Source organism: Dipodomys spectabilis, unplaced genomic scaffold, assembly GCF_019054845.1.
Source record: "Dipodomys spectabilis isolate Male_0828 unplaced genomic scaffold, ASM1905484v1 ptg000188l, whole genome shotgun sequence".
Lineage (NCBI taxonomy): Eukaryota > Metazoa > Chordata > Mammalia > Rodentia > Heteromyidae > Dipodomys > Dipodomys spectabilis.
In genome coordinates this window covers 5,094,045-5,121,620 of record NW_024870865.1, presented here as the reverse complement: position 1 = coordinate 5,121,620, position 27,576 = coordinate 5,094,045, and the positions used below count along the sequence as shown (strand labels likewise).

Sequence of the window (27,576 nt, the reverse complement as noted above, 5' to 3'; positions counted from 1 at the left end):
GGGTGGGGTGGGGGGAGTGTGTGGGCACCAGGCAGGCACCGCGCGGGGCGCATGCCCGGGACAGGACGCGCCCTCTAGAAGCTGCTCTGGGGCTGGATCGCTGCACTTGTCGTCCAGTGCCGCCGGGCTCGAGTGACCGATCCCCCTGGGGCCCGCGTTGGCGACGGTTCCCCCCACACCCCACACCCCGCCCCGCCTCTGCCCCCGGATTTTCCAAGCGGCTTCATTTCCTGTGCGGTCGAATCCCTTCCCAGGCGCGCTCGGCTCCCTCCTCCCGCCCGGGACTCCGCCGCCGCCGTCGCCGCCGCCGCCGCCGCGGTCCCCTCTCCGTGCGCCCAGGGCGCACGACCTCCCCGCCCCCCTCGCCCCCCCCCGCCCCGCTAGGCCAGCCGGGAGATCGGCGTGCGTTCCGCTCGGCCATGCGCCCCCGCGCCCCCGTCGCCGGGGTGTTCGGGCTCTGCTGCTTCCTCCTGCTGCTCCGGCCCGGACACGCGTGCCCCGCGGGCTGCACCTGCAGCGCCCCCCACACCGTGGACTGCCGCGATCGCGGGCTCCCGAGCGTACCCGATCCCTTCCCCCTGGACGTGCGCAAGCTGCTGGTGGCCGGCAACCGCATCCAGCGGATCCCGGAGGACTTCTTCATCTTCTACGGCGACCTGGTGTACCTGGACCTGAGGAACAACTCGCTGCGCGCGCTGGAGGACGGCACGTTCAGCGGCTCCGCCAAGCTCGCCTTCCTGGACCTCAGCTACAACAACCTGACCCAGCTGCGCGCCGGCGCCTTCCGCTCGGCCGGGAGGCTGGTCAAGCTGAGCCTGGCCAACAACCGCCTGGCGGGCGTGCACGAGGCGGCCTTCGAGAGCCTGGAGTCGCTGCAGGTGCTGGAGCTGAACGACAACAATCTACGCAGCCTCAACGTGGCCGCCCTGGACGCGCTGCCCGCGCTGCGCGCCCTGCGCCTGGACGGGAACCCGTGGCTCTGCGACTGCGACTTCGCCCACCTCTTCTCCTGGATCCAGGAGAACACCTCCAAACTGCCCAAAGGTGAGTGGCGGGCTGGACGGGGCAGGAGGACACGATGGGGGCGGGTGCCCCCCCCCCCCGCAGGGAGAGGTCACCGTGGGCCCCGAGTCTAACAGAGCCTGGAAGAGGAGACCAGAGGCTCAACCAGCAACTGTTTGGTGTGAGTGGCTCCGGGTGCGGATGGTTCTCAGTGTGAACGGATCCCCGCTGGGGAAAGGGAATCTGGACGGTGCGTGCAGAATTCTCTGGCCCTGTCTGTGGCCATCCTTTCTCCAATCTTCACTCACTTAATTCTCCCAAGTTAGAGGTCTGTAGGCTCTGCCTCAGCCCACCTGTAGCTCAGCTCAGAAGGGCTTTGGTCCCAGGACAGGTGGGTGCGGGTGTCATTTATGGGTGGAAGGCACCCAGTCCCAGAACCAGGACACAGACACAAGCCAGCCGGTTCTAGGGGTATCCAGAAGCCTGCAAGCCTGAGCTGGCCCCTCAAGCTCCCTGCCTGCTCTTCTGCTGATAGAGACAGGTGAAGAACGTTCTTGACCAGGATAAAGGCAGCCTGCTCACAGTCAGCCATGCAGCAGTGATTTATAGAGTTCAGTGGCTTCTCAGCCCAGATGTGCCTGCGCCTCCCTTGCTCTCCGGTGCCCCCTTGCAGTTGGCAACATGGATGCCCAAGTTGGCAGACAGGTACACCAGGGCACAGGGGGAGCAATGGCCCTAGGAAGGGGCCCGGGAGCAAGCATGCGAAAGTGAGGCTCAGGTATAGCGGGCAAACGCCAGCATCTATACTGATCTCCACCAGGACAGGGCCAAGCGATGCTCTTCTCTTAGAGTGGCTTTTAGCTTTCACTTCGAGCCAGCCCTGGGCTCCTCCCTCGCCCCAAGCTAAGGAGCGTCGCAGAAGATGGAAAGATGCAGCCTGAGCTCCAGTATGTCTTCAATCCATTTTCTGAGAGGGGAGGGATCCGTTCCTCAGTGCGCAGAATCTGCGTGTTCTCCATACTACTCCACAATGTCACCGGCATCGTGCCCTGCCCCCCCCCCCAAGCAGGTCAGATCCCCTCGCTGGCATGTTCACCCCAGCCTGAATTCACCTTGTGAACAGTCCCTGAGAAGATCTAACCTGCAAAGGGAAGAGCCCCCCCCCCCCCCCCCCCCGCTTTGAACTCTGTCCTTCTTGTCCTACCTGACTCCCCTGGGCCTTCGAGAAGAAAGGACTAGCCTTGTGCAGACCTCGCTGGGAGAAGGGGCTTGTCCTCAGTGAGCCCTGCCTTTCAGAACGAATAAACTAATAAGATCCACCACCCGCTCGTGGGTCCCAGAGTCTTCCAGATGTGGGTCGGTAACCGGAGAGTCAGAGGCTCGGAGTCTGCTCTTACTTCTATCCTAGGGGGCTGGGATTCGAACAGGTCCCCGATGGCTTCTGTGCCTCATTTTTCTCATCTTAACTGTACTTGACAACAGTACTGACAACTCCCCAGAGCCCTAGGTGGGCTGGGTGGTGGGGCTGGGTCCTGGCTTAAGATCTAAGAGCTTCAACTTCTCCATGTGGAAAACTGGAACTTGGTGAAGCGATGCTGCGTAGTCTCCTGATGATGAACTCTGACACATGGCAAGTGGAGGGAAATGCAGAGACACGCAAATCCAGGATCTTCTCCATCGCCTGGGGAAGAAAATGGCCTGGCCGCTTCCAGGAGGGAAGATGGACTCACTCAGAGCAGGCAACAGTGTTAGGGCCCTGGGGACAAAATATGGTGGGAAGTTGGTCTCACTCAGCCAGGGAAACATGGAGCCAGACCAGGCACTGGTGGCTCACCAACTCAGGAATCCTAGCGACTCAGGAAGCTGAGATCTGAGAATCTCAGTTCAAAGCCAGCCCTGGCAGGAAAGGTCGTGAGACTCTTGTCTCCAACTAACTAGCAAAAGTTGAAAGTGGCGCTGTGGGTCAGGAGGTAAAGTGTCAGCCTTGAGTGAAGAAGCCCTGAGTTCATGCCCTTAGTACTAGTGCGCTCTGTGCTCAATATGAGGCTGTGAAACCAAAGGTGGGGGAGGGAGGGAGCTGGGCCTGGGTCCCAAGTTCAGACTGACTTAGATTATGATCCTGGGCAAGCAAGTTCTTGACCTCTCCGAGCCTCAGTTTCCTACCTGTGAATGCAGAATGGAATGACGGTGACTCCCAGTGTATTGGCTGAGTTTGAACTTCCACACGAGGGACCCAGGAATGTGGAACACAATGTCCTTCTGCCTGTGTTTTCAATGCTGCTTATACTTAAAAGCTTTTCTGATGGGCTGCGAAGGTGGCTCAGTGTTAGAGCGCTTGCCTCGCATGCCTGAGGTCCTGGGTTCGATTCCTCAGCACCACATAAGCAAAAAGAAAAAAGCCAGAAGTGGCGCTGTGGCTCAAGTGGTAGAATGCTAGCCTTGAGCTGAAGAGCTGAGGGACAGCACCCAGGCCCACAGTTCAGGCCCCACGACCGGACCCCCCCCCAAAAAAAAAAGCTTTTCTGATGTAATTGACTCAATGATTGTACATATTTTGGGGGCACAATGTGTAATGATCAAATAGGGAGGGTAGTTACCATCTTTTAAAATCTCCTTAACCATGTATCATTTCATTGTCCTGGGAACCTTCAGATTCTCAATTATGCAAAGCAGGCTTGCTTCCTCACGGCTGGTGCTCTACCACTTGAGCCATGCGTCCAGCCTAGCTTTTTGCTGATTATTTTGGAGATGCAGTCTCATGAACTTCTCAGTCCAAGATGACTTCACACTTCAGTTCCTCCAGATCTCAGCCTCTGAGTAGCTAGGAGGACGGCATGAGCCATCCACACTGACTCTTCTAGGTGTGTGTGTGTATCTGTGTGTGTGTGTGTGTGTGTGTCTGTGTCCGTGTACTGGTCCTAAGACTTGAATTTAGGGCTTGGGCACTGTCACTGATCTTTTGTACTCAAGGCTAGTGCTCTACAACTCTGCTTTGTTTTTGTTTTTTTTCTTTGCGATTTATTGGAGATAAGAGTCTCGTGGTAAGCTGGGCACCGGTGGCTCACGCTTGTAATCCTAGCTACTCAGGAGGCTGTGATCTGAGGGTCGAGGTTCAAAGCCAGCCCGGGCAGGAAAGTTCATGAGACTCTTATCTCCAATAAACTACTCAGAAAACCGGAAGTGGTGCAGTGGCTCAAGTGGTAGAGCACTAACCTACTGAGCTGAAGAGCTGAGGGACAGCGCCCAGGCCCTGAGTTCAAGTCTCATGGACTTTCCTGCCTGGGCTGGCTTCAAACCGTGGTCCTCAGATCTCAGCTTCCTGAGTAGCTAGGATTGCAGGCGTGAGCCACTAGAGCCTAGCTTAATTTTTTTAAATATGCAATAGATATCTGTACACTCTAGTCCCCTTACGCTGTAGAACACTAGTACTGGCTCCTCCTAATTTTGTTACCCATTGTTTGTCCTCTATTGCCTCCTTCCCTCCCCTCCCCCACCTATGCTTTTCACAGACCCCAGGGCCATGAGCTGAAGACCCAGCTTCAGCACTCGGGTGGTTTTCTTTCCCCTTTCCTCCCTTGCTGAATTGTGGGCTTGAACTCAGAGCCCTGGCATGTACTTAGCGAGCACTCAACTCCTGTGCCCTCCAGCCTGAGTGGCCTTTTGATTCCCCAGTTTTCTCATCTGTAAGTCAGGAGTGTCCCAGTGCCCACTGGATGGGGCAGCGAGGATGGGAAGGGTCTTCTGAACGTAATGGACTTGGAACAGAGGCCGCTTAGGCCTTCAGAGAGGTCCTGTTGTTCTGCCCTAGCTGGAAAGCCAGAGGAGCTAGTGAGAGGCTGGGCCTGGATCAGAGTCAAAAGCAGGGCTGGGGGAGGGGCGCACTGAACCTCTGCGGTCTGGTACCCCTCCACGCTGACCACCACTTCCTGCCCAAGAAAATTGGGCTCCATCCAAGTAGAAGAACGAGGCTTTATTTTTTCTTTTGTGGGGAGTGTTGATCCTGGGGCTTGAACTCTGGGCCTGGGTGCTGTCCCCGAGCTTCTTTTGCTCAAAGTGAGCACTCTACCGCTTGAACCGCAGCACCACTTCCGGCTTTTATGAGTAATTGATTGGAGATAAGAGTCTCATAGACTTTCCTGCCTGGGCTGGCTTTGAACCTCGATCCTCAGATCGCAGCCTCCTGAGTAGCTAGGATGACAGGTGTGAGCCACTGCCAGGCAAGCCTGAGGTTTTCTAGGTGAGCTTGCTGCCTCTTCCCTAGGAAAGAATCAAGGGCAGGAGGACAGAGGGCCTCCTCCCTGCTCCCCATCCTCCTCCTACCTTCCCAGCCTCCTCCTTCCTCCTCAGCTTCCTCCCTCTTCCCTGGCCTCCTCTTCCCCTCCTCCCCAGAGAGGCAGGACTGAGCCAGAGCTGTCTCCTGTGACCTTGACTAGCTCCAGTGCTCGCAGACATGAGTTGTCTGTCCCGTGAATCTCTCCTGCAGCCACAGCACCTACAGCCACAGAGCAAGCCACCAGGGAAAGCCCTGGGGTCCCCTTCTCTCTGCCTCCTTCGCAGGGCCTGAGGTGGAAGAAGGAAACCACCTCTCCCCTCAAACCCCCCGCCCCCAGAGGAGTTTGAAGGACACAAGGACCCCAAGGTTCCATTAGCAACACCTAAACAAAACCACCATGCAAATAACCCCCAGTGTACCCCAGAAGTGCTGGATTTCAGGTCAATAATATGCTAATGTAAATCATACAAAACATCGTATGAGGGGTTGGAGGCCTGGTTCAGTGGGTAGAGCACTAGCTCATGAACAAAAGCAAGTTCTGGTCTTGGACCTTAAAAAAATTATATGATCATACAATTTATGTAACAATATTATACTAAAATATACTTATGAATACGCTCATATTAAATGTTATTTGTCATTTATCTGAAACTTAATATATTTGGGGCATCTTTTGTTTATTTATTTTTTTGTCATTCAAGGGGCTTTAACTTGGGGCCCTGGGTGCTGTCTCTGAGCTCTTTTTGCTCACAGCAAGCACTCTATCACTTTGAGCCACAGCTCACTTCTGGTTTTCTGGTGGTTTATTGGAGATAAGAGTCTTATGGACTTTCCTGACTGTGCTGGCTTTAAACCACAATCCTCAGATCTTAGCCTCCTGAGTAGCTAGGATTACAGCTGTGAACCACTGGTGCCTGGCTTTTTTTTTGTTTTATTGAGATAAAGTCTTGCTGCATAGCTCAGACTGACTTAGAACTTGTGATCCTCCTGTCTCAGTCTCCAGATTCTGGGATTACAGGAATGTACTGCCACACTTAGCTCCGGTGTTGTATATTTCATCTGGCAGCCCTAACGTACTGCCTAAGCCATGTTAGAGCCTCACAAGAGCTGACTCCTTTAACAGCAGCCCTGCCTGGCAGACACCTGTGCCCACTATCAACCCTGCCCAACAAGAAAGAAACAAGGCACTGGAAGCCCATGGCTCACACCTGTCATCCTAGGTACTCAGGAGGCTGAGATCTGAGGATCACTGTTCAAAGGCAGCCTGGGGAGGAAAGTCCGTGTGACTCCTATCTCCAATAAACCACCAGAAAACTGGAAGTGGCGCTGTGGCTCAAGTGGTAGAGCGCTCACCTTGAGCTGAAGAGCTGAGGGACAGCGCCCAGGCCCAGAGTCCAAACCCCACGACCCACCCAAAAGAAAGAAACGAGGTACGAAGAAGTGAAATGGATTGAACATGGCCATCGGTTCTCTGGCGCCTGCTGGGTGTCTAAGCCCATACCCAGATACTCCCCAGCATCCCTGCTATGGCCCTCCAGCTCCCTCCCTTCTGCCCCAGGTTCTGATGGTTCTCCCTGAGAGCAGTCAGGGACAGTGGCTCACAGGGATAATCTCTCTCTAAGTAGGAAGTTCTGGAAGCCAGAGATCTCCAAAGCAGCTCAGGTGACTAGTCAGGGTGGAGAGGGAGAGAGTGTGGAGGGTGCGGGGAGTTCCCTGAGCTATGGAGGTGTTGGCACTGTTGTCATGGCAGGATGAGGTTCACAGCCTCTCAGTGTCACCCTGTCCGTCCATCCATCCATCCATCCATCTTCCCTTTACAGCACCCTAGCAAGGGGACAGAAATGGGGACAGGACGAGGACCAGAGGATGGTGTTTCTCAGAGGGCCATCTGAGAGCCTGTGTGAAGCTGGGGTTCCTGGGCCCTGGCCTCATGAATGAGCTTCTGGGGGGAACTCGGATCCACCCCGTGGGCCCCGCCCCTCCGGGCCCCGCCCACGTGGCCCCGCCCCTCCGGGCCCCGCCCCTCCGGGCCCCGCCCACGCGGCCCCGCCCCTCCGGGCCCCGCCCCCAGGGTGGTGCTCACTCAGGAGCCTGGGGGACCTGTCAGGGCTACCTGCTGTCTCCAGGCTTGAGATGTTCTTGGGTGGGGCCACTGGAGGGCTCGTTCCCACTGGAAAAATCCTGTGGTTTTGACGCTGCCTGGGGTTTGGGTTTGTTTCTCCACTGATTAAAAATTAAAGGACTGGACAGTGTTGAAAGCACACAGAGCAAGTTTATTTGAAGGTAAAAGGAGGTCTGGGAGCGTGGCTTAGTGGTAGAGTGCTGGTCCCGCATCCACCAGGCCCTGGGTTTGATTCCTTGGTACCAAATAAATAAGTAAATACAATTAATTTTAAAGAAAATAAAAGGAGCTGGTGGCTCATGGCTGTAATCCTAGCTATTCAGGAGGCGGAGGTCTAAGGTTCATGGTTCAAAGCCAGCCTAGAAAGGAAAGTCCATGAGACTCTTATCTCCAGTCAGTCACCAGAAAGCCTGAAGTGGAGCTGTGGCTCAAGCTACAGAGTGCTAGAGTTGAGCACCAAAGCTCAGTGACAGCACCTGGGTCTGAGTTCAAGCCCCAGGACCGGCCCCAACTCTCCAACCCCCTTGGCTATGCTTTTGCCTTAAGAACTGGCGGTAGACCGCGTTCAGGTCTCAACACTCCATCCCTGGCTTTCCATATGCTGTCCAAAAGGCTTGCTCTTTAGTAGGTAATGGCTCCTGTGGCGTCAGCCCCGGGTCCGGGGAGCATTTCTTGTGTGTTTATGCAGCTCAGGGAATCGTGTTGGGGACACATGTCCTCTCACCGCCTTTGACGGTACGTCTCCGTCAGGCAATTTGCAGATTGTCTCTTAGAAGTGAGTCGGTGTGGTGTCACCTTTACCAGGGTGGTGTCAGCGTTTCCCGGTGCCACGGGCTGGCGCGTTTCAGCAGACTAACTCTGGGTGACCTCAACAAGCCCTGCCTCACTGGGCACTTTAGAGCCCTCCCCCCCAACAAGTCCTGATACTCTGCCCCTAAATGCTGGGTCTCCTTGAAAACACGGCACCATTGTCTCACGGTGCTGGCCAACTAAAGGGACACCTCACAGCCAGATACCCCGGGGCAGTGGACGGCCAGCCTCTGGGGGCACAGCTGGACTTCTCTCTGGAGGGGACAGTGTCACCTGTCCATCATCAGCCGATTCAGATCTCAAAGAAGGGAGGAGTTCTTTGGGAATCGTGTGTGTGTGTGTGTGTGTGTGTGTGTGTGTGTGTGTGTGTGCTGGTCCTGGGGCTCAAACTCAGGGTATGCACACTGTCTCTTAGCTCTTTTTGCTTAAGTCTGGTGCTCTGCCACTTGAACCACAGCTCCACTTCTGGCTGATTTTTTTGGTGGTTAACTGGAGATAAGAGTTGCATGGGCTTTGAATCACGATCCTCAGATCTCAGCCTCCTGAGTAGCTAGTATTACAGGTGTGAGCCACTGGGGCCTGGCTCGTCTCTGAATCTGGTAGCCACTAGAGTCTCAAGGTGTTGGGGTGCTTGGCAGGTGGGCAGGGGGCCGTCCAGGGGCATCAATTCTTCCACGTCACGGAGGTCATGGTAAAGCCCTCTTTGCTCCAGGCTCTGTGGGCCCGCTGTGTCTTCTACCCTGATCACAGCCCATGCGAGCATCCTGGGCTCTGACGCCTGGTCTCTCCTGTGTTACCATTCCAGGGGTTCATCCTCCCCTTGTCCTCTCTCCCCATTCTTTATGGGGCTTCCCCGTCTGTCCCTGGTTTCTAAGCACCCTGCCCAGGCCCCCAAGTCCGGGTGGAGAGCCTGCTCTGTGTAATATTGGCTCCAGTCCTAACTCAGGACCACAGCGAGTCATCCTAGGCCATGTCTGGGACCCTGTTTGAGGACCCCAAAAACGTGTCTTGTTCTAGTGGCTAGTACCAAACCTACATGGCACGTCTGGAAGACTCTGATGGACTTCACCCTTCTTGAGGACAAGCCCGGCTTCCTCCCACACCCTCTAACCTCCCCCACTCTTCCTCTTCCAGGTCCTTATGCCTTCTTCTGTCCTTGGGACAACTGAGTACCAGTCTCCAGCCAGGGCTACTGAGTTCCTTGAGCCCGCCGGCTGAGACGTCTCCCCAGACGGTCAGATGGCTGTGTCCAGGGAAACTCCTCCTCCCTCAGCCTCCCTGGCCCTCCCTCCTGTCAGCTGTCACTTGTGAGCACACGTCCGTGCCTCCCAGAGAGCGCATGGCCTATCCATAGACTCATCCCACTATAAAGGACACACCAAGACACGCCCGGATCCCTGGGTCCCAGTGGGGCAGTGGGTGAGCCCACAGGTGGACACACACATTCCCGAGCGCCATTCGGAGCAGGCTACTGCTTTTGTCCTTTCCAGAGATTCCCCATCCCAACTCTGGCCAGTAGGGGATGTCCAGCTCACCGGCAGGGGCAGCGAGGGAGGTACCCTGGGAGTACAGGTTTTCTGACTTCTTTCCCCAGGTCTGTGGGATTCTGGTCACATCCCAGGGCCTTCCCAAGCCTCAGGTCTCCCGGGTGACAGGGAACAAGACCAGGAACTCCTGTCCTCAGCCAGAGCAGGGGAAGGAGGCTACAGATACCACTGGAGCTTGTGGTTCCGTTTCCAGGCCCCCGAGGACGGAGATCTCTGTTCCCCCTGCTGAGTTGGACACCTGGGCTGCTCAGCTGATAGAAAAGGGTGTGTGTGTGTACGTGGGAGGTGCCTGCCACTTCTGGCATCAGCTGTGGGGAGGGCCTTAGGGGAGGTCCTTATAGCCGTGCCCCAGAGACTCCTGGACTTGAGAACTGGAGGAGTGGGGACTCACAGGAAACACGGGCCCCCCTTGTCCTCCCTCTCTCCTGTCTTTCGCTCCATGGACAGGTGGGTCTCTCCTTCCGTTTAGAAGAGCCTCCATCTCCCCTGTGCTCATGCATTCCACTAAGAGCCACAGCCAGGCTGGGCGAGTGGGGCTTAGTCTGGGAGGGGTCTGGGCGGGGGCCTGAGAGGGTCTTGGGAGGGGCACTTCCCTCGACCTTATCAGTTTGGAGATGGATGGGATGACACCGTGTATAGTGGTACCAGGAACTGTTTGGGTCACTGTGGGTATGGGGGGGCACAGGGAAGGGGGCTGGGCAGGCCACCACACGGGTCCTTGACCACAGCTGTACCTCCAGGTTCGTCATCTGAAGGCAGGTTCTCCGGGGTTTGGGGAAGTGTGGGATCCGGGCGGAGGGCCGCTGGGGAAGTGTGCTGTGACAATGGAGCGGTTGGTCACAGAGGATGGGCAGGGGTTTGGTGGGTGGTTCCTGAGGTCCGTGGTGTCTGTAATCCCGGGTGCGCATCTGGTACCTGTGCTTGCCCTCTGTGATTTAGATAAAACAAAACAACAGCCAGTAGTCGGAGGCTCACGCTTGTAATCCTAGTTACTCAGGAGATCTGAGATCTGAGGATTGTGGTTCAAAGCCAGCCCCAGCAGGAAAGTCCATGAGACTTTTTTTTTTTTTTCGGTCAGTCATGAGGCCTGAACTCTGGGACTGGGCGCTGTCTCTGTGCTCTTCAGCTCAAGTCAAGTGCTCTACCACTTGAGCCACAGAGCCACTTCCAGCTTTTTTTTCTGCTTATGTGGTGCTGAGGAATCAAACCCAGGGCCTCATGCATGCAAGGCAAGCGCTCTACCACTGAGCCACCTTCCCAGCCCGTCCGTGAGAGTCTTATCTCCAATTAACCATCAGAAAACCAGAAGTGGTGCTGTGGCTCAAGTGGTACAGCACTCACCTTGAGCTGAAGCGCTCAGGTACAGAGCCCAGAGTTCAAGCCCCATGACCGACAAAAACATACACATACAGACAACAACAACAATGCAAAAGAAAACAACACTCTGCACTTTGAGCTTTCTTTCCCCCAGGAACTGGGGATAGAACCCAGGGCTTTGTAGAGTCTAAGCAGGCCCTCTACCACTGAGCCACATCTCCATTCCATGCCCCTCTCCAAACCTGAAGAGTCAAAGCTCCCCGTCCGCCACGCCAAGACAGAAATGCAAGCTGTGCATGCTTCTGGGCTATTTCTGAGCCTCCCTGGCAACCACATCACCCACCAGCAACTGGAATTGGCTTTTAAATGTGCGCCTTGGATGTCCAGCTCCTTCTGCTGCCCTTTGGCCTGGACACTGACCTTCTGTGGCCTTCCCCAGGAGCACCAGGGAGACCAAGGTGGTCTTACTGTCAGGGCCACCCACCGGGCCTGGTCATTCACTGGTAGCTCTCCTCACACTGCTCCATGGCCGGTCACTGAACATCCTGTGTCCAGGCTCCCTGAGCACTGCGCCCTCTCTCTTGGGCTATCGAGTCTGTTTTATTTTTTACTTTATTATTGATTGATTGATTGATTGTTGGTCGTGGGGCTTGAACTCTGGGCCTGGGCGCTGTCCCGGATCTCTTCAGTTCAAGGCAAGCCCTCTACCACTTGAGCCACAGTGCCACTTCTGTTTTTCTGGTGGTTTATTGGAGATAAGTGTCTCACAGACTTTCCTGCCTGGCCTGGCTTTGAATTGAGATCCTCAGATCTCAGCTTCCTGAATCAGCTAGGATTATACGCGTGAGCCACTGGTGCCTTGCTTTACTTTATTTTTTTGTTGGTCGTGGGGCTTGAACTCAGGGCTGGGTGCTTTATTACTTTGAGCCACAGTGCCACTTGCAGCTTTTTAGTGGTTAATTGGGAATAAGAGTCTTGAGGGGGCTTTTCTGCCAGGGATAGCTTTGAACCATGATCCTCAGATCTCAGCCTCCTGAGTAGCTAGGATTACAGGCGTGAGCCACTGGCACCTGGTTGGTGAGTCTATTTCACAACCAGAACAGAACTCAGTCCTGGGCCTTGGGGCCGCAGAGCCCAGCCCTGGAGGTAGCCAACAAAGGTGACTTGTGTCCAGAAGAGAAAACAGATCAGACCAAACACCTGCTGAAAGAAAATTGTCTTTCAGGTACTCTGGACACGATGATAAATATGACAATAGCACCACCATCTTGGCGAGAACATTCTAGAAGATTCTGGAAACGCTTAGACCTTCTCCATTCTCAGATGGGAAACCATGGTTCCCAGAGACCATGTGCCTTGCCCAAAGCCACAGAGCAGAGTAGTGAAAATGCTAGACCAGTGCTTAGCCCTCACCCCCTCTCATTTCTGGGTGAGTACCACTCCCCAGCACTACACACCGGTCAGGAAGGGGGACACAGAGCAAGGGCTGGGGGTCAAGGGGGTCTTTGATCAAGATCCATCACAGCTGAACCCAGCTCCCATGGCAGCTGGCCGTGTGAGCCTGAGGAGATAGCTCTGCCTCCTGTGCCTTAGTTCCCCTCGCCATACACCACGGATGTAGTGTTCATGTCCATCGTGAGGGCCAAGGAGCTAGAGAGCAGAGCAAGCAGGGAACGGGTGCCTCTGTAAGTCTATCAGTGCTGGCATGGCGGAGCAGAGGCCTGAGCCACCGAGTCTCAGCGTGGGGACTCGCAGCCCAGGTGCGCTCGGCCACCTGCTCACCGCGTGCCGCAGAAGACCTGCAATGCCTGGCACCAGGGCCTTCCCTCACCTAGGGCCTGGAATGGCACAAACCTGCTCCGTCATGGTTCTGGAGACTGGACCTCCAGGAGGTGCTGACAGGCTGTCAGGCCAAGGTGGCCACACCCTTCCTCCTTCTGCAGCTTCTAGAGGCCGATTCCATCCTCCACCGCTCCTCGTCCTCCACCTCCCCTCCATCCTCCATCCTCCATCCTCCACCTCCACCTCCCCTCCATCCTCCACCTCCACCTCCCCTCCATCCTCCACCTCCACCTCCCCTCCATCCTCCACCTCCATCCTCCACCTCCACCTCCCCTCCATCCTCCATCCTCCATCCTCCACCTCCACCTCCCCTCCATCCTCCATCCTCCATCCTCCACCTCCACCTCCCCTCCATCCTCCACCTCTCCTCGTCCTCCACCTCCACCCTCCATCCTCCACCTCCCCTCATCCTCCATCCTCCATCCTCCAACTCCATCCTCCATCCTCCACCTCTCCTCATCCTCCACCTCCCCTCCATCCTCCATTCTCCATCCTCCACCTCACCTCCATCCTCCACCTCCATCCTCCATCCTCCATCCTCCACCTCCCCTCCATCCTCCATCCTCCATCCTCCACCTCCACCTCCCCTCCATCCTCCAACTCCACCTCCCCTCCATCCTCCACCTCCACCTCCATCCTCCATCCTCCACCTCTCCTCGTCCTCCACCTCCACCTCCCCTCATCCTCCATCCTCCACCTCCATCCTCCATCCTCCACCTCCCCTCATCCTCCATCCTCCACCTCCATCCTCCATCCTCCACCTCCCCTCATCCTCCATCCTCCATCCTCCAACTCCATCCTCCATCCTCCACCTCTCCTCATCCTCCACCTCCACCTCCCCTCATCCTCCATCCTCCACCTCCATCCTCCATCCTCCACCTCCCCTCATCCTCCATCCTTCATCCTCCAACTCCATCCTCCATCCTCCACCTCTCCTCATCCTCCACCTCCCCTCCATCCTCCATCCTCCATTCTCCACCTCCCCTCCATCCTCCACCTCCATCCTCCATCCTCCACCTCCATCCTCCACCTCCATCCTCCACCTCCATCCTCCATCCTCCACCTCCCCTCCATCCTCCATCCTCCACCTCCATCCTCCATCCTCCACCTCCATCCTCCATCCTCCATCCTCCATCCTCCACCTCCCCTCCATCCTCCACCTCCATCCTCCATCCTCCATCCTCCATCCTCCATCCTCCACCTCCCCTCCATCCTCCATCCTCCATCCTCCATCCTCCACCTCCATCCTCCACCTCCATCCTCCACCTCCATCCTCCATCCTCCACCTCCCCTCCATCCTCCATCCTCCATCCTCCACCTCCATCCTCCACCTCCATCCTCCATCCTCTATCCTCCATCCTCCACCTCCATCCTCCATCCTCCACCTCCATCCTCCATCCTCCATCCTCCACCTCCATCCTCCATCCTCTATCCTCCATCCTCCACCTCCATCCTCCATCCTCTATCCTCCATCCTCCACCTCCATCCTCCATCCTCCATCCTCCATCCTCTATCCTCCATCCTCCACCTCCATCCTCCATCCTCCACCTCCATCCTCCACCTCCACCTCCATCCTCCCCTCCCCTCATCCTCCACCTCCCCTCCATCCTCCACTGCTGTCTCCATTGCTCTGGCTTCTCTTGGGTCATTCCATCTCCTTCTTCACTCTGCCCTGGCTGGTGATGGGAAGGGCAGCCCGTGGAGGGAGCCACGCTGTGTCTGGGCCTCCAGAGGCAGTGTGGACCTGAGTGTCATGATGGCTGTGGGAAGGACTAGAGTCAAGGTTGACTTTAGATTGCCTCACAGTGGTCTTGCTAGAAGGTTCTGTCTAACAAGGTCACCAATAATAGATGCAGGGAAGGTCCCTTCCCAGTGTTTGTTTGGGTTTGGAGATGAGTGTGGTGGAGCTGGTGTAGGTGAGCGTGGTGGAGTTGGTGTAGGAGGTGAGTGTGGTATAGGAGGTGAGTGTGGTGCAGTTGGTGTAGGAGGTGAGTGTGGTGTAGGAGGTGAGTGTGGTGGAGTTGGTGTAGGAGGTGAGCGTGGTGGAGTTGGTGGTGGAGGTGAGTGTGGTGGAGTTGGTGGAGCTGGTGTAGGAGGTGAGCGTGGTGGAGGTGGTGTAGGAGGTGAGCGTGGTGGAGTTGGTGTAGGAGGTGAGTGTGGTGGAGTTGGTGTAGGAGGTGAGCGTGGTGGAGTTGGTGTAGGAGGTGAGCGTGGTGGAGTTGGTGGTGGAGGTGAGTGTGGTGGAGTTGGTGGAGCTGGTGTAGGAGGTGAGCGTGGTGGAGGTGGTGTAGGAGGTGAGCATGGTGGAGTTGGTGGAGCTGGTGTAGGAGGTGAGCGTGGTGGAATTGGTGTAGGAGGTGAGCGTGGTGGAGCTGGTGTAGGAGGTGAGTGTGGTGGAGTTGGTGTAGGAGGTGAGTGTGGTGGAGTTGGTGTAGGAGGTGAGCGTGGTGGAGTTGGTGTAGGAGGTGAGTGTGGTGGAGTTGGTGTAGGAGGTGAGTGTGGTGGAGTTGGTGGAGCTGGTGTAGGAGGTGAGCGTGGTGGAGGTGGTGTAGGAGGTGAGCATGGTGGAGTTGGTGGAGCTGGTGTAGGAGGTGAGTGTGGTGGAGTTGGTGTAGGAGGTGAGTGTGGTGGAGCTGGTGTAGGAGGTGAGTGTGGTGGAGTTGGTGTAGGAGGTGAGCGTGGTGGAGATGGTGTAGGAGGTGAGTGTGGTGGAGTTGGTGTAGGAGGTGAGCATGGTGGAGTTGGTAGAGCTGTTGTAGGAGGTGAGTGTGGTGGAGTTGGTGTAGGAGGTGAGCGTGGTGGAGTTGGTGGAGTTGGTGTAGGAGGTGAGTGTGGTGGAGTTGGTGTAGGAGGTGAGCGTGGTGGAGTTGGTGGAGTTGGTGTAGGAGGTGAGTGTGGTGGAGTTGGTGTAGGAGGTGAGCGTGGTGGAGTTGGTGGAGTTGGTGTAGGAGGTGAGTGTGGTGGAGTTGGTAGAGCTGGTGTAGGAGGTGAGCGTGGTGGAGTTGGTGGAGCTGGTGTAGGAGGTGAGCATGGTGGAGTTGGAGCTGATGTAGGAGGTGAGCGTGGTGGAGTTGGTGTAGGAGGTGAGTGTGGTGGAGCTGTGTAGGGGGTGAGCATGGTGGAGTTGGTGGAGTTGGTGTAGGAGGTGAGCATGGTGGAACTGGTGTAGGAGGTGAGTGTGGTGGAGTTGGTGTAGGAGGTGAGCGTGGTAGAGTTGGTGGAGCTGGTGTAGGAGGTGAGCATGGTGGAGTTGGTGGAGCTGGTGTAGGAGGTGAGTGTGGTGGAGTTGGTGTAGGAGGTGAGCGTGGTGGAGTTGGTGTAGGAGGTGAGTGTGGTGGAGTTGGTGTAGGAGGTGAGTGTGGTGGAGTTGGTGGAGCTGGTGTAGGAGGTGAGCATGGTGGAGTTGGAGCTGGTATAGGAGGTGAGCGTGGTGGAGCTGGTGTAGGAGGTGAGCGTGGTGGAGCTGGTGTAGGAGGTGAGCGTGGTGGAGTTGCTGGAGCTGGTGTAGGAGGTGAGCATGGTGGAGTTGGTGGAGCTGGTGTAGGAGGTGAGCGTGGTGGAGCTGGTGTAGGAGGTGAGCGTGGTGGAGTTGCTGGAGCTGGTGTAGGAGGTGAGCATGGTGGAGTTGGTGGAGCTGGTGTAGGAGGTGAGCATGGTGGAGTTGGAGCTGGTGTAGGAGGTGAGTGTGGTGGAGTTGGTGTAGGAGGTGAGTGTGGTGGAGTTGGTGTAGGAGGTGAGCATGGTGGAGTTGGTGGAGCTGGTGTAGGAGGTGAGCATGGTGGAGTTGGAGCTGGTGTAGGAGGTGAGTGTGGTGGAGTTGGTGTAGGAGGTGAGTGTGGTGGAGTTGGTGTAGGAGGTGAGCATGGTGGAGTTGGAGCTGGTGTAGTAGGAGGTGAGCGTGGTGGAGCTGGTGTAGGAGGTGAGCATGGAGCTGGTCCCACCTAACTGCCTTATAACTGGGAGAAGTGGTGGAGCGAGTGGCGGATGCTCACACAGGGTGAGGGCGGTGGCAGTGATGGACGCGAGGCCAGGCCCTGGGGAGCTTGCCTGTAATCCCAGCTCTCGGGAGGAAGGAAGCGGAAGGATCATGAGGTCAAGTTCAGCCTGGACTAAATGGTGAGACCCTGTCCAAAATGAAAAGGAGGGAAACAGGAAGAAGGAGGGGAAGAGGGGAAGGTGGTGGAGGGAACTGGAGGAAGGAAGGGGAGGAGCAGGAGGAAGGACTCCGACAGGCGTCAGGGCGGGAAGAGGTGGTTGGACACAGGCGGTGGTGGGGATCTTAGTAGCTGCAGTAGAAGCAGCCATGGTGGTGATGGCGGCGGTGATGGCAAGCCCTCGGTGCCGGTCCTCAGAGTCCTCGTGTCCCCTGGGCAATGCCACGCTGGGGACCGGGCCCTGGGATCTGTCCCTTTGCTGCAGGTCTGTGTCCGAGGTTGGGACGGGGGGGGGGGGGGGGTGGTGCAGTGCAGATGCAGACGGGGTCTGGGCCCAGGCTCCTGCACTGCAGAGCCAGCGCCCCCCCCAGCCCTTGACCCCTCGCTACTCAGACGCCTTCTGCGTGCAATCAGCGCATTACTTAATCAGACAAAGTGTCTGCCGGCGGAGACAGGGAGGATGATTGGGAATTTCTTCCCCCTGTGGCGCTCGATGTGGAATGAAAGTGATGATGGAGGACAGAGGTCAGCACTAAAAGAAATGAGAGCCCTTGTTCCCTGGCACCCCTGCCCCGGAGCCACGCGCCTCTCACATGCCTTCCTCTGCAGCACAAAGTGGCTGCAGCAGCGGCCACAGCCATACGCACCTTCTCCAGGTGCTCAGGGGGAGTTAAGAACATGGAAAGAACACCGAGCAAGCCAGTCAAGTTCCATTCCAGACTTTAGACAAATGGTCTGACTTCCTTGAGCGCCTCCTTGAGGGTGAGGAGGGAAGGAGAGGGGGATGTGTTCCATGAGCTTCCAGACTGAGGCTTCTGGGATGTGGGAAGAAATACCACCACGGCTGTAAGTCTGCCTGAGAGCATCCAAGCTCCCCCCCACCCATCCCCACCTTTGCCTGGGCCTTTAACTTTGGGAGTCCCAGGAGAAAGGCAGGAAGGGTGGGGAAGGGTTCACCTTCACAGGCTGAGTCTTGGCTCGGTGTAGAGAAGAGGAAGCAAATGGCAGAAAGGCTTGAGCTCCAGCACAAAGAACACAGGAATCAGTGCCCAGGGATCCCCAGAGACGCTGGAGTAGAGCAGGGGGGCCGGAGGGAGCCAGAGCTCCTGCAGTGGGCAGGCGGGTCACGGAAGGACAAATCCAACAGGCCAATGTGGGGCTGGCCGTTGGAGAAATGCAACAGAAAGCAATGCTTTGCTCTGGCGTGGCTGACAGAGTAGGCGAACAGGAAATGATGACCAAAGCCGTCTGCCACGTGTGGGACCTGTCTTCAGGAAATGAAGGGAAAAAAAGAACAGAACAAAAGACAATACTTGTTTGTTTGTTTTCGATTGTGTTGTTGGTGCCCATCCTGGAGCTAGAACTCACTTGCTGGGTGCTGTCCCTGAGCTCGTTTTGCTCAAGGCTAGTGCTCTCCCACTTGAGCCCCAGCACCACGTCTGGTTTTGGAGATAAGAGTCTCAGGGCTGGGAATGTGGCTTAGTGGTAGAGTGCTTGTCTAGCATGCATGAAGTCCTGGGTTTAGATTCCTCAGTACTACATACATGGAAAAAGAAGTGGCTCTGTGGTTCAAGTGGTAGAGTGCTGGCCTTGAGCACAAAGAGGCTCAAGGACAGTGCCCAGGCCCTGAGTTCAAGTCCCAGGATTGGCCAAAACAAACAAAAGAGTCTCATTGCCAGGCGCTGGTGGCTCACGCCTATAATCCTAGCTACTCAGGAGGCTGAGATCTGAGGATCACGGTTCAAAGCCAGCCCGGGCAGGAGAGACTGTGAGACTCCTATCTCCAATAAACCACCAGAAAACCGGAAGTGGCGCTGTAGCTCAAGTGGTAGAGCGCTCGCCTTGAGCTGAAGAGCTGAGGGACAGCGCCCAGACCCAGAGTTCAAGCCCCACGACTGACAAAAAAAAAAAAAAAAAGAGTCTCCTGGACTTCCCAGGCTGGCTGTGAACCTTGATGCTCAGATCTTAGCTTCCTGAGTACCTAGGATTACAGGCGTGAGCCACTGGCACCTGGTGCAAAAGGTGGTATTTGATGGTCACACTAGAATGGAAGGAAAGGTCCTCGGCAGATTCGTGTGCACACAGATAGACACAGGAAAGCATTTTGAAGAGGACAAACCGGTGTGTTTGCTGTGAGCGAAGGGCTACTTTCGTTCCCTTCCTCTCTTGTTTATTTCTGGTGTCGCGGTGTGCACGCAGGCTGCGCCTATAAACACAATTAGGAAACCCAAATTGTACCTTTAAGCACAAAAGTGCTTACGAGGGCCTTGGCTGGGGGAGCTGGGCAGGCCCCGGGGCCAGCTGAGGGGAAAGGCCTGGACGGGCCCTGGCGGCGGCCTGTTTCCTGGCGGAGGGCCGGGCTGGGCGCAAGAGATTAATCTCAGTCCACCATCTGCTGTGTCACCGTCTATTTCTAGGATGGCAGCGCTTTGCCCGCTCCACTCAGGTGTCAGCTGTGGGGAAAGTCATCCATCAAGGAGAGGGGCCTGCTAGGGGGTGACAGGCAGCCCCAAGCCACCCTCCCCGCCCCCGACTCTGTGTGTGTATGTGTCTGTCTGTCTGTCTGTCTCTTTTTCTCGTGCCAGTCCTGTGGCTCGAACCCAGGGTCTGGGCACTGTACTTGGGCTTTTCTGTTCAAGGCTAACTCTCTCCCATGTGAGCCATAGCTCCATTTCCAGCTGTGTGTGTGGGATGGGAGGGGTTGTTGGGCTTGAACTCTGGGCCTGGGCGCTGTCCCTCAGCTCTTCAGCTCAAGGCGAGCGCTCTATTGCTTGAGCCACGGCGCCACTTCTGGTTTTCTAGTGTTTTATTGGAAATAAGAGTCTCACGGACTTTCCTGCCTGGCTGGCTTTGAACTGTGATCCTCAGATCTCAGCCTCCTGAGTAGCTAGGATTACAGGCGTAAGCCTCTGGCACCCGGCTCTTTTTCTTGTGCTTAATTGGAGATGAGAATCTCATGGACTTTTCTGCCTGGGCTGGCTTCGAACCAGGATCCTCAGATCTGAGGCAGGATTACAGGTGTGAACAGAGTGCCCGGCTCTGTTTCTCTTGAGTGTGCCCCGGGCCCCATTCCAAAGCAACCAGGACCAGATGGAGCTTGCTCATTTGGGAGACAGAGAAAGACCCATCATGGGGTCAAAGGTAGGAAGCTACTTGGCTGCCCATGGGGGTGTTGGCCCAGGATCCCAAAGTCACCCTTACTTCCTCCCAGGATGCTGCTGTGCCCCAGGGTTAGGTGGTCTGCATGGGGGTCCCGCTCACCATTGAACTCTGTTCTGCATATTCCATCAGTGAGACTTAAGCATACATGAGCAGGGCCAGCTCTGCTAACAGACAGAGAATCCATTCATCCCAAGGACGTGACCAGAAGAAGCAGACTTAAAGGAACAAGACAGCTGGGTGTGGTGGTGCACACCTTTAATCCCAGACCTCGGGAGGCTGAGGCAGGAAGGTTCTTTTTCTTGGGGTGGGGGGCTGGTCCTGGGGCTTGACCTCAGGTCCTGGGCACTGTCCTTCAGCCTCTCTAAGCTCAAGGCTAGCACTCTACCACCTGAGCCACAGCACCACTTCCGGCTTTTTCTGTTTATGTGCTACTGAAGACTCGAACCCAGGGCTTCAGGCATGCTAGACAAGCACTCTACTGCTAAGCCACTTTCCCAGCCCCAGGGAGATCTTGAATAGAGACCCTGTGTCAAAACAAATCAGACCAGACCAGAACAAAACAAGCAAGGCGGATCTGAGAGTCTGGGGTTGGAGGCATGGCTAACCATGAGCAAACACATCAGGGACCCAAATTTGAATCCTGGTTGCAACCAAAAGGAAAGAAAGAAGTCTGAGAGTCTAGAGAGAAATGCATGGGAAGTAGATGTGTGGTTCAAGTGATAGAGTGCTAGGTTTGAGTGAACAAGCTAAGCAAGCAAAGCTTCCTGGCGTGGCTGTCTGCTAAGGCTGATTTGTGGGTGCTCCTCCTGTTTTCAAAGGCAGGGTCCCCCCCCCACCCCCGCCCCCTCCCATGGGAGATGGCCTGAGGTAGGCGCTATCTGCTGACCAATTGGGTACCAACGGCTCTGTCCTTCCAGGGAGGGCCATGGGTCCGCACGCACCCTGGGTGGTGGGGACTTCTGTCTGTTGCTGAGATGCATCGTTTGGGAAGCTCTTTGTGGCCACTCATCGAAGCCAAATCCAGGTATTGTTTTAGATCCAAACAGTATTTGCAGATGGGCGCCGGTGGCTCACGCCTGTCATCCTAGCTACTCAGGAGGCTGAGATCTGAGGATCATGGTTCAAAGCCAGCCCAGTCCAGAAAGTGAATCATCCAAAAAGCTGGAAGTGCAGCTGTGGCTCAAAGTGGTAGAGGAATAGCTTTGAGCAAAAAAGCCCAGGGATAGTAGCCAGGCCCTGAGTTCAAGCCCCAGGACCAGCACACACACACACACACACACACACACACACACACACACACACACACACACATGCGCACACACACAGAAAAAATTTAAAAAATAGTGTTTTGGGGAGCTGGGAAGGTGGCTTAGTGGTAGAGTGCCTAGCATGCATGAAGCCCTGGGTTCAATTCCTCAGTACCACACATAGCCAGAAAAAGCTGGAAGTGGTACTGTGGCTCAAGTGATAGAGTACTAGCGTTGAGCAAAAGAAGCTCAGCGACAGTGCCCAGGCCCTGAGTTCAAGCCCCAGGACTGGCAAAAAAAAGTGTTTGCAAGTTTTGTGTAATGGAACAAAGCAGGGAAGAATGACACAACAACAACAAAGTGTCATCTTGTACGCGTAGCATTTGAGCGGGGATGAGCGGGGAAGCAGAAAGTAAATTCCTGCATGGTGTACCTTGGGAAACTGACAAAATCGATCGAGGTGGCGATGGAGAATGATGCTGGAGGAGAGGGTCTGGCTGCTGAGCAGGAGGAACTGTGTGTGCAAAGGTCCTGGGGCAGGGGCTGAGGGTGGTAGAGGGGATGGTGTCGTGCTAGGAGAGTTGGCCTTGGGCAGGTCCCTTGCCCTCCCCATGCCTCAGCTTTAAGGAGAGGACCAGTGGAGGTGCCTCCTGATGGGGTTGGGCTGGGACTGAACCTGGGTGACACACGGAGAGCCCTGAGGACGGAGTCCAGATCCACCCCGGGCAACGTGAGAAGCTTTTGTCTCTCGTCCTCTGGGGTTAACTTGTGGCGCGGATGACTATTTTTCGGTTGACTGATACTAGTGTAGGTTTGAGGGGTACAATGTGACAATGGCTGGGGAGATGGGTGAGGGAAGGAGGGCACACAGTGCCATGTAGGGACCCCCACCACTGCCCTACGCGCCTTCCAGCCCCCACCCTTGCTCAACGGCTTTCCCTGGAGATAGCCTCCTCCCCCTCCCCTCCCTCCCCCTCCCCCCTCTCTTTTGATTTTGAGGCAGATGTCACCATGTAGCCTGGGCTGGTCTCCAACTGGTGGCCACCCTCCTGCCTTAGTTTCCAAAGTGCCGGGATCACAGGCCTGTGCATCATACCTGGCCTCCCAGACCTCTCCTGTGAAAGGCCCTTCTTTTGTTTTGTTCTGGTCCTGAAGCCTGAACTCAGGATCTAGGCATTGTCCCAGGGCGTTTTTGCTCCAAGCTAACGCTCTACCACTTGCGTCCCAACTCTACTTCTGGCTTTTCGGTGGCTAATTGTAGAAAAGAGTCTCATGGACTTCTCTGCCTGAGCTGGCTTCAAACCTTGATCCTCAGGTCTCAGCCTCCTGAATCTCTGGGATGACAGGTGTGAGCCACCAGATCAGCTTATCGTTCGGCTCTTGAGCACCCCGAAGGCCTGTAGGATAAAGGCTTCTCCCGGGAGATGGTGGGCCTGTGCCAGGTCGTAGGGAGATACTGGCCCTCGAAGGGGACCCCGGCCCACTTCCTCTTTCTCTGTGCTCCTGATGGGTGACAGGAGCAGTTTCTGTACCGCATGCTGCCGCCATGAAGCGTTGCCTCCTGGCCACAGGCCCAAGGCACTGGGGTCAAATCAACCATGGACAGAGATCTTCCAAACTAGGGACCAAAGCAGACCTGTCCTCTATCAGGTGATCGTCCAGGGTATTTGTATTTGGTGGTAGTAACGGGAAGCACATGCACTTCAACATGAATTTGGGGAGACACGGATTTGTTTTTTTAGCTTTTGGTCTCTGTTACCCACCATACAATGCCTAAAGTCCTCCAAGTCTCAGCAAGTGTGTGTGTGTGTGTGTGTGTGTGTGTGCGTGCGTGTGTGTGTGTGTGTGTGTGTGTGTGTGTGTGTGTGTGGTGTTGGCTTGCTAGCTGGCTGGCAACGCCTATGTCGTGGGAACCACTCAGCAAATGAATGAAATCCGAGGTTACAGAAACCCCATTCACAGCCCAGCAGACAGAAACAACCTGCAGTTCACAAGGAGCATCTGAAGTGGGGGACCCAGGCCCACCTGTCCCCTCCAGGTAGATGGCGTCCCAGTGTCATTGGGTGAGAGGACACCGCGCTGCCGTCCCCTGTGGAACCGCCCGTCTGTTTGCAGCCGGGAGAAACCCCCACACAATGTGGAGGTCCCAGAATCCCGCGGTGTTGCAAGGCTGAGACAATCTTGTTTTACTACACATTCCTACACATAACCGTCCGTGACAATTCCACTCTTTCTCCATGTTCAACCCCCAGGGGGCTTTGTCCTCCTACCTCGGCAACCTTGACAAATATCTGCAAGAATGTCCCACCCCCATCTCCTGAAGTGAACCAGGCAGAGCGCCCTCCCCGCCTCCTGCCAGGCCTTCTGCCTGGCTGACCTTCTTGGTCCACTTTGTCTTCGTTCTCTGCCCTTTGTGAGCTGCAGAAAGCCAGCCAGGGTGTTAACGATGACTGCACCCAGAACCCCCCCCCCCCCCATCCCCATCCCCGCTTCCTCCACCTATGTTGAAAGGCCAGGTGACATTTCCTAAGATCCCAGCTTTGTAAAGATGCCAGAACTAATCTGCAGGCACAAAGAGCATTGCAGATTGGATTCCAACCACAAGCACTGTGGGGCTTGTGTTGTATCGTGATTGTTGTGGAGGACCAAAATCGCTAGGCAGTGCTCAGCTGAAGAGCTGCATGCAACCTGCTGCCCTGATAGCATTTGTTTTTGTGTGTTTTTGTTCTTCTTGTTTTCAGACCATCTTTGGCCGGGGCAGGCTGTCAAAAGAAGACGGATCAATGGCTTCCCCCACTTTTAAAAATTCCTTTTTTCTTTCACCCAGCTTCCACGGTTTCATTTCAGGAAACCCTCACATGATTGTCCTTTTAAAGCACTCCAGTGTGAGTCGAATGTGTTTAGGTATTTGCATTTATATGTCTTGGCTTTTGCAGTAGACAGGAGTGAACTCAGGGCCTTGCACTTGCTAGGCAGATACTCTACCACTTGAACCACACCCCTCAGTCATCACATGTGTTAAAAATGCTCAAAAGAGCCAGTGGCTCACACCTGTAATCCTAGCTACTCAGGAGGCTGAGATCTAAGGATCGTGGTTCAAAGCCAGCCTCGGCAAGAAAATCTGTGAGACTTACCTCCAATTAACCACCAGAAAACTGGAAGCGGAACTGTGGTTCAAAGTGTTAGAACACTAGCCTCGAGCAGAAAAGCCCAGGCACAGTGTCCAGGTGCTGAGTTCAAGCCCCACCACAGACAAAAAAAAATGCTCAGAAGTAGACAGAAGTTTGACCTCTCTGCCTCTGTCTCTGTCTCTCTTGGTCTCTTTCTCTGTCACTGTGTCTCTCTGTCTCTGTGTATCTCTCCTCTCCTCTCCTCTTCCTTCCTTCGTCTAAGACTGGCACTCAAACGTGGTACTTGCCATTTTCACGGATTGACTGGTACTCTGCCAACTGAGTCATGTATCTATTTCCCTCCCTTTTATCAGTATCTTACTTGAATCCAGGACCTACCTGCTCAACTTGCTTGTTTGCCTGGTACTCTATACTTGAGCCATGCCTCCAGCCTATATTTTGGCCTTTTTTTAAAAAAGAAAAATAAACAGTCAAAAACAGTGGTTAGAGGGGCACTGGTGGCTGAAGCTCATAATCCTAGCTACCAAGAAGAGTGAGCTATGAGGATCTTGAAGACAGAAAAGTTTATGAGACTCTGATTTTTAATTAACCAGCAACAATCCAGAAATAGAGCTGTAACTCAATGGGTAGAGCACTAGCTTTGAGCAGAAAAAGCCAATGGAGATCTTGATATCCTGAGTTCAAGCCTTACTCCTAACACACACACACAAACACACGCACACATGCACACGCACACACACAAACTGTGGCTGAGGACTTTGGCCTGGCTCAAGTGGTAGATACATTGCTTGTGTAGTAAGCATGAGGCCCGAAGTTCACTTTCCAGTGCCACAAACAACAAAAAAGAAGGAGCCCTGTGCTCAAGAGGAAGGAAGTAGAGGGAAGGGACAGGATCAGGATATATATATATATATATATATATAGTGGGTAACTGTATATTCATGATGGAAATATATCAGTGTCAGCGTATATTATATATATATATATATATATATATCAGTATATTCATTATGGATATAGTTCAGTGAATCCCACTGAATTTCACAATTAATAGATGTTAATAGTTATAACAGGCCTGGCAAAAGTGGCTCACGCTTGTAATCCTAGCTACTCAGGAGGCTGAAATCTGAGGATTGCAGTTCAAAGCTGGCCTGGGCAGGAAAGTCCCCGTGAGACTCTTATCTCTAATTAGCCAATTAAAAACCAGAAGCGGTGCTGTGGCTCAAGTGGTAGAGTGCTAGTCTTGAGCACAAAGAGGCTCAGAGACAGAGCCCAAGCCCTGAGTTCAAGCCCCAGAACTGACTCTGACACTCTCTCTCTCTCTCTCTCTCTCTCTCTCTATATATATATATGTATATCACATATATAGTCATTATATATATAATATTTATAACAAAATTAAAACTCTGGTTGCATATAAACAAGAGGAAGATATAGAGCCTCAGCCCACATTAATTCCATAGGTCTCTAACACAGGTTCTGATGGTGGCAGAGGAGAGTGCCCAGTCTGGTTGCTAGGCAACAGCTCCCAGGGGGAGGAAAGCAGCAGCAGGTTGGCTGTGGATGCTGAAGGGATGGTCTAGGATAGAAGGAAGGAGGCAAGTCAATCTTCCTTGTCTCCTGAGCTGGAGAAGAAAGGACGTGAGAGGAGAGCCCAGGCAATTGGCAGGGCTGCTTTTTGTTGGGTAACTGGCTGATAATTTAGCAAGGAATGAGCAAATCAGATAATACAGAAAATGAGCTGAGGTCAATTCTCGGAGGAACTGAGCACTGAAAGGCAAGGTGCTGGTGCCTCGTGCCTGTAATCCTAACTGCTTGGGAGGCTGAGGACCTCAGTTCAAAGCCAGCCTCAGCAGGAAAGTCTGTAAGACTCTTCTCTCCAATTAATTACTGAAAAACTCACGTTGTAGAGCACCAGCTTTGAGCCAAATAGCTAAGGCCAGTGCCCAGGCCCTGACTTAAAGCCTCAGTACTGTCTTCCTCTCCCCCTCCCACAAATGTGCCAGACCTTGAGTCTAAGCCCGAGGCCAAGCACAAATAAAGAGAAGGGAAAGAAAAGAAGGGAAGAGCAGGGAGGAAATAAAAAGGAAGGAAGGAAGGAAGGATTCCTTTCACAATACACCTTCGTATCAATGAAGAAAAAGAAAAACCAGTGCTTCTCTAACTGGGCCTCTGGACCAGCAGGACAATCACCCGGCTACTAAACTCATGGCAGATTCCTGCACCCGGGTCTGCAGGGGTGAGCCTGGAAACCTGCATTGAACAGCATCTTTAGGTGATTGGGCCAGGATTCTGAGTACCAGCTGCCAAGAGAAACCCTTTCAGGGTTACCACCAACCTGGCTGTGCAAATCTTGGTTTCTGTTCCACCTTAAGGACAGGGAAGAGGAGGGCACAGCAGACTGGAGAGTGGCCTGCAGAGGAGATTCCTTCCATGAGGTGGCGCTCTGCCACCCATGGCATCTGCCACCGCCTTCCCTGTCTCCATAGACTGCTGTTGCCTTGGTCTGGATTGAAGTGCGCAGAGGTCCTGACTCCAGACCCAGTATGGTGCCTTCCACGGCCACCCCAGGCATCTCCAAACCAAGATGCACCTGCCAGGCTGGCTTGGTCAGCCCAGCTTTGGGTACTTCTGGGAAGTGATGGGCTATAGGCTAACTCTCTCTCTCTCTCTCTCTCTCTCTCTCTCTCCCCCCTTCCACTGGCCTCTCTGCAGGCCTGGATGCCATCCAGTGCTCCCTGCCCACAGAGAACCGGAGGGTGGCTCTGCGCGAGCTGTCTGAGGCCAGCTTCAGCGAGTGCAAGTTCAGCCTGTCCCTCACGGACCTGTTTATCATTATTTTCTCCGGGGTGGCCGTCTCCATCGCTGCCATCATCTCCAGCTTCTTCCTGGCCACCGTGGTGCAGTGTTTCCAGAGATGCACCCCAAACAAGGACACAGAGGATGAAGATGAGGATGAGGAAGACTGA

General features: G+C 54.8%; 1 protein-coding gene across 1 annotated transcript; it reads left to right on the top strand.

Annotated features, from left to right (window-relative positions):
- The first annotated feature begins 419 nt into the window (after nucleotides 1–419).
- Nucleotides 420–27,576, top strand: Lrrc38 (leucine rich repeat containing 38). The gene is made up of 2 exons (XM_042695783.1): nucleotides 420–1,044; nucleotides 27,323–27,576. The coding sequence occupies exons 1-2, from the start codon at nucleotides 420–422 to the stop codon at nucleotides 27,574–27,576; spliced, it is 879 nt and encodes a 292-aa protein (XP_042551717.1).

What these genes read in the sequence shown, in the direction of transcription:
- Lrrc38 (XM_042695783.1), top strand. Translation starts at nt 420, where the DNA reads ATGCGCCCCCGCGCCCCCGTCGCCGGGGTGTTCGGGCTCTGCTGCTTC. An exon ending in CACCTCCAAACTGCCCAAAG is followed by an intron (nt 1,045 to 27,322) that starts GTGAGTGGCGGG and finishes GCCTCTCTGCAG; the next exon opens with GCCTGGATGCCATCCAGTGC.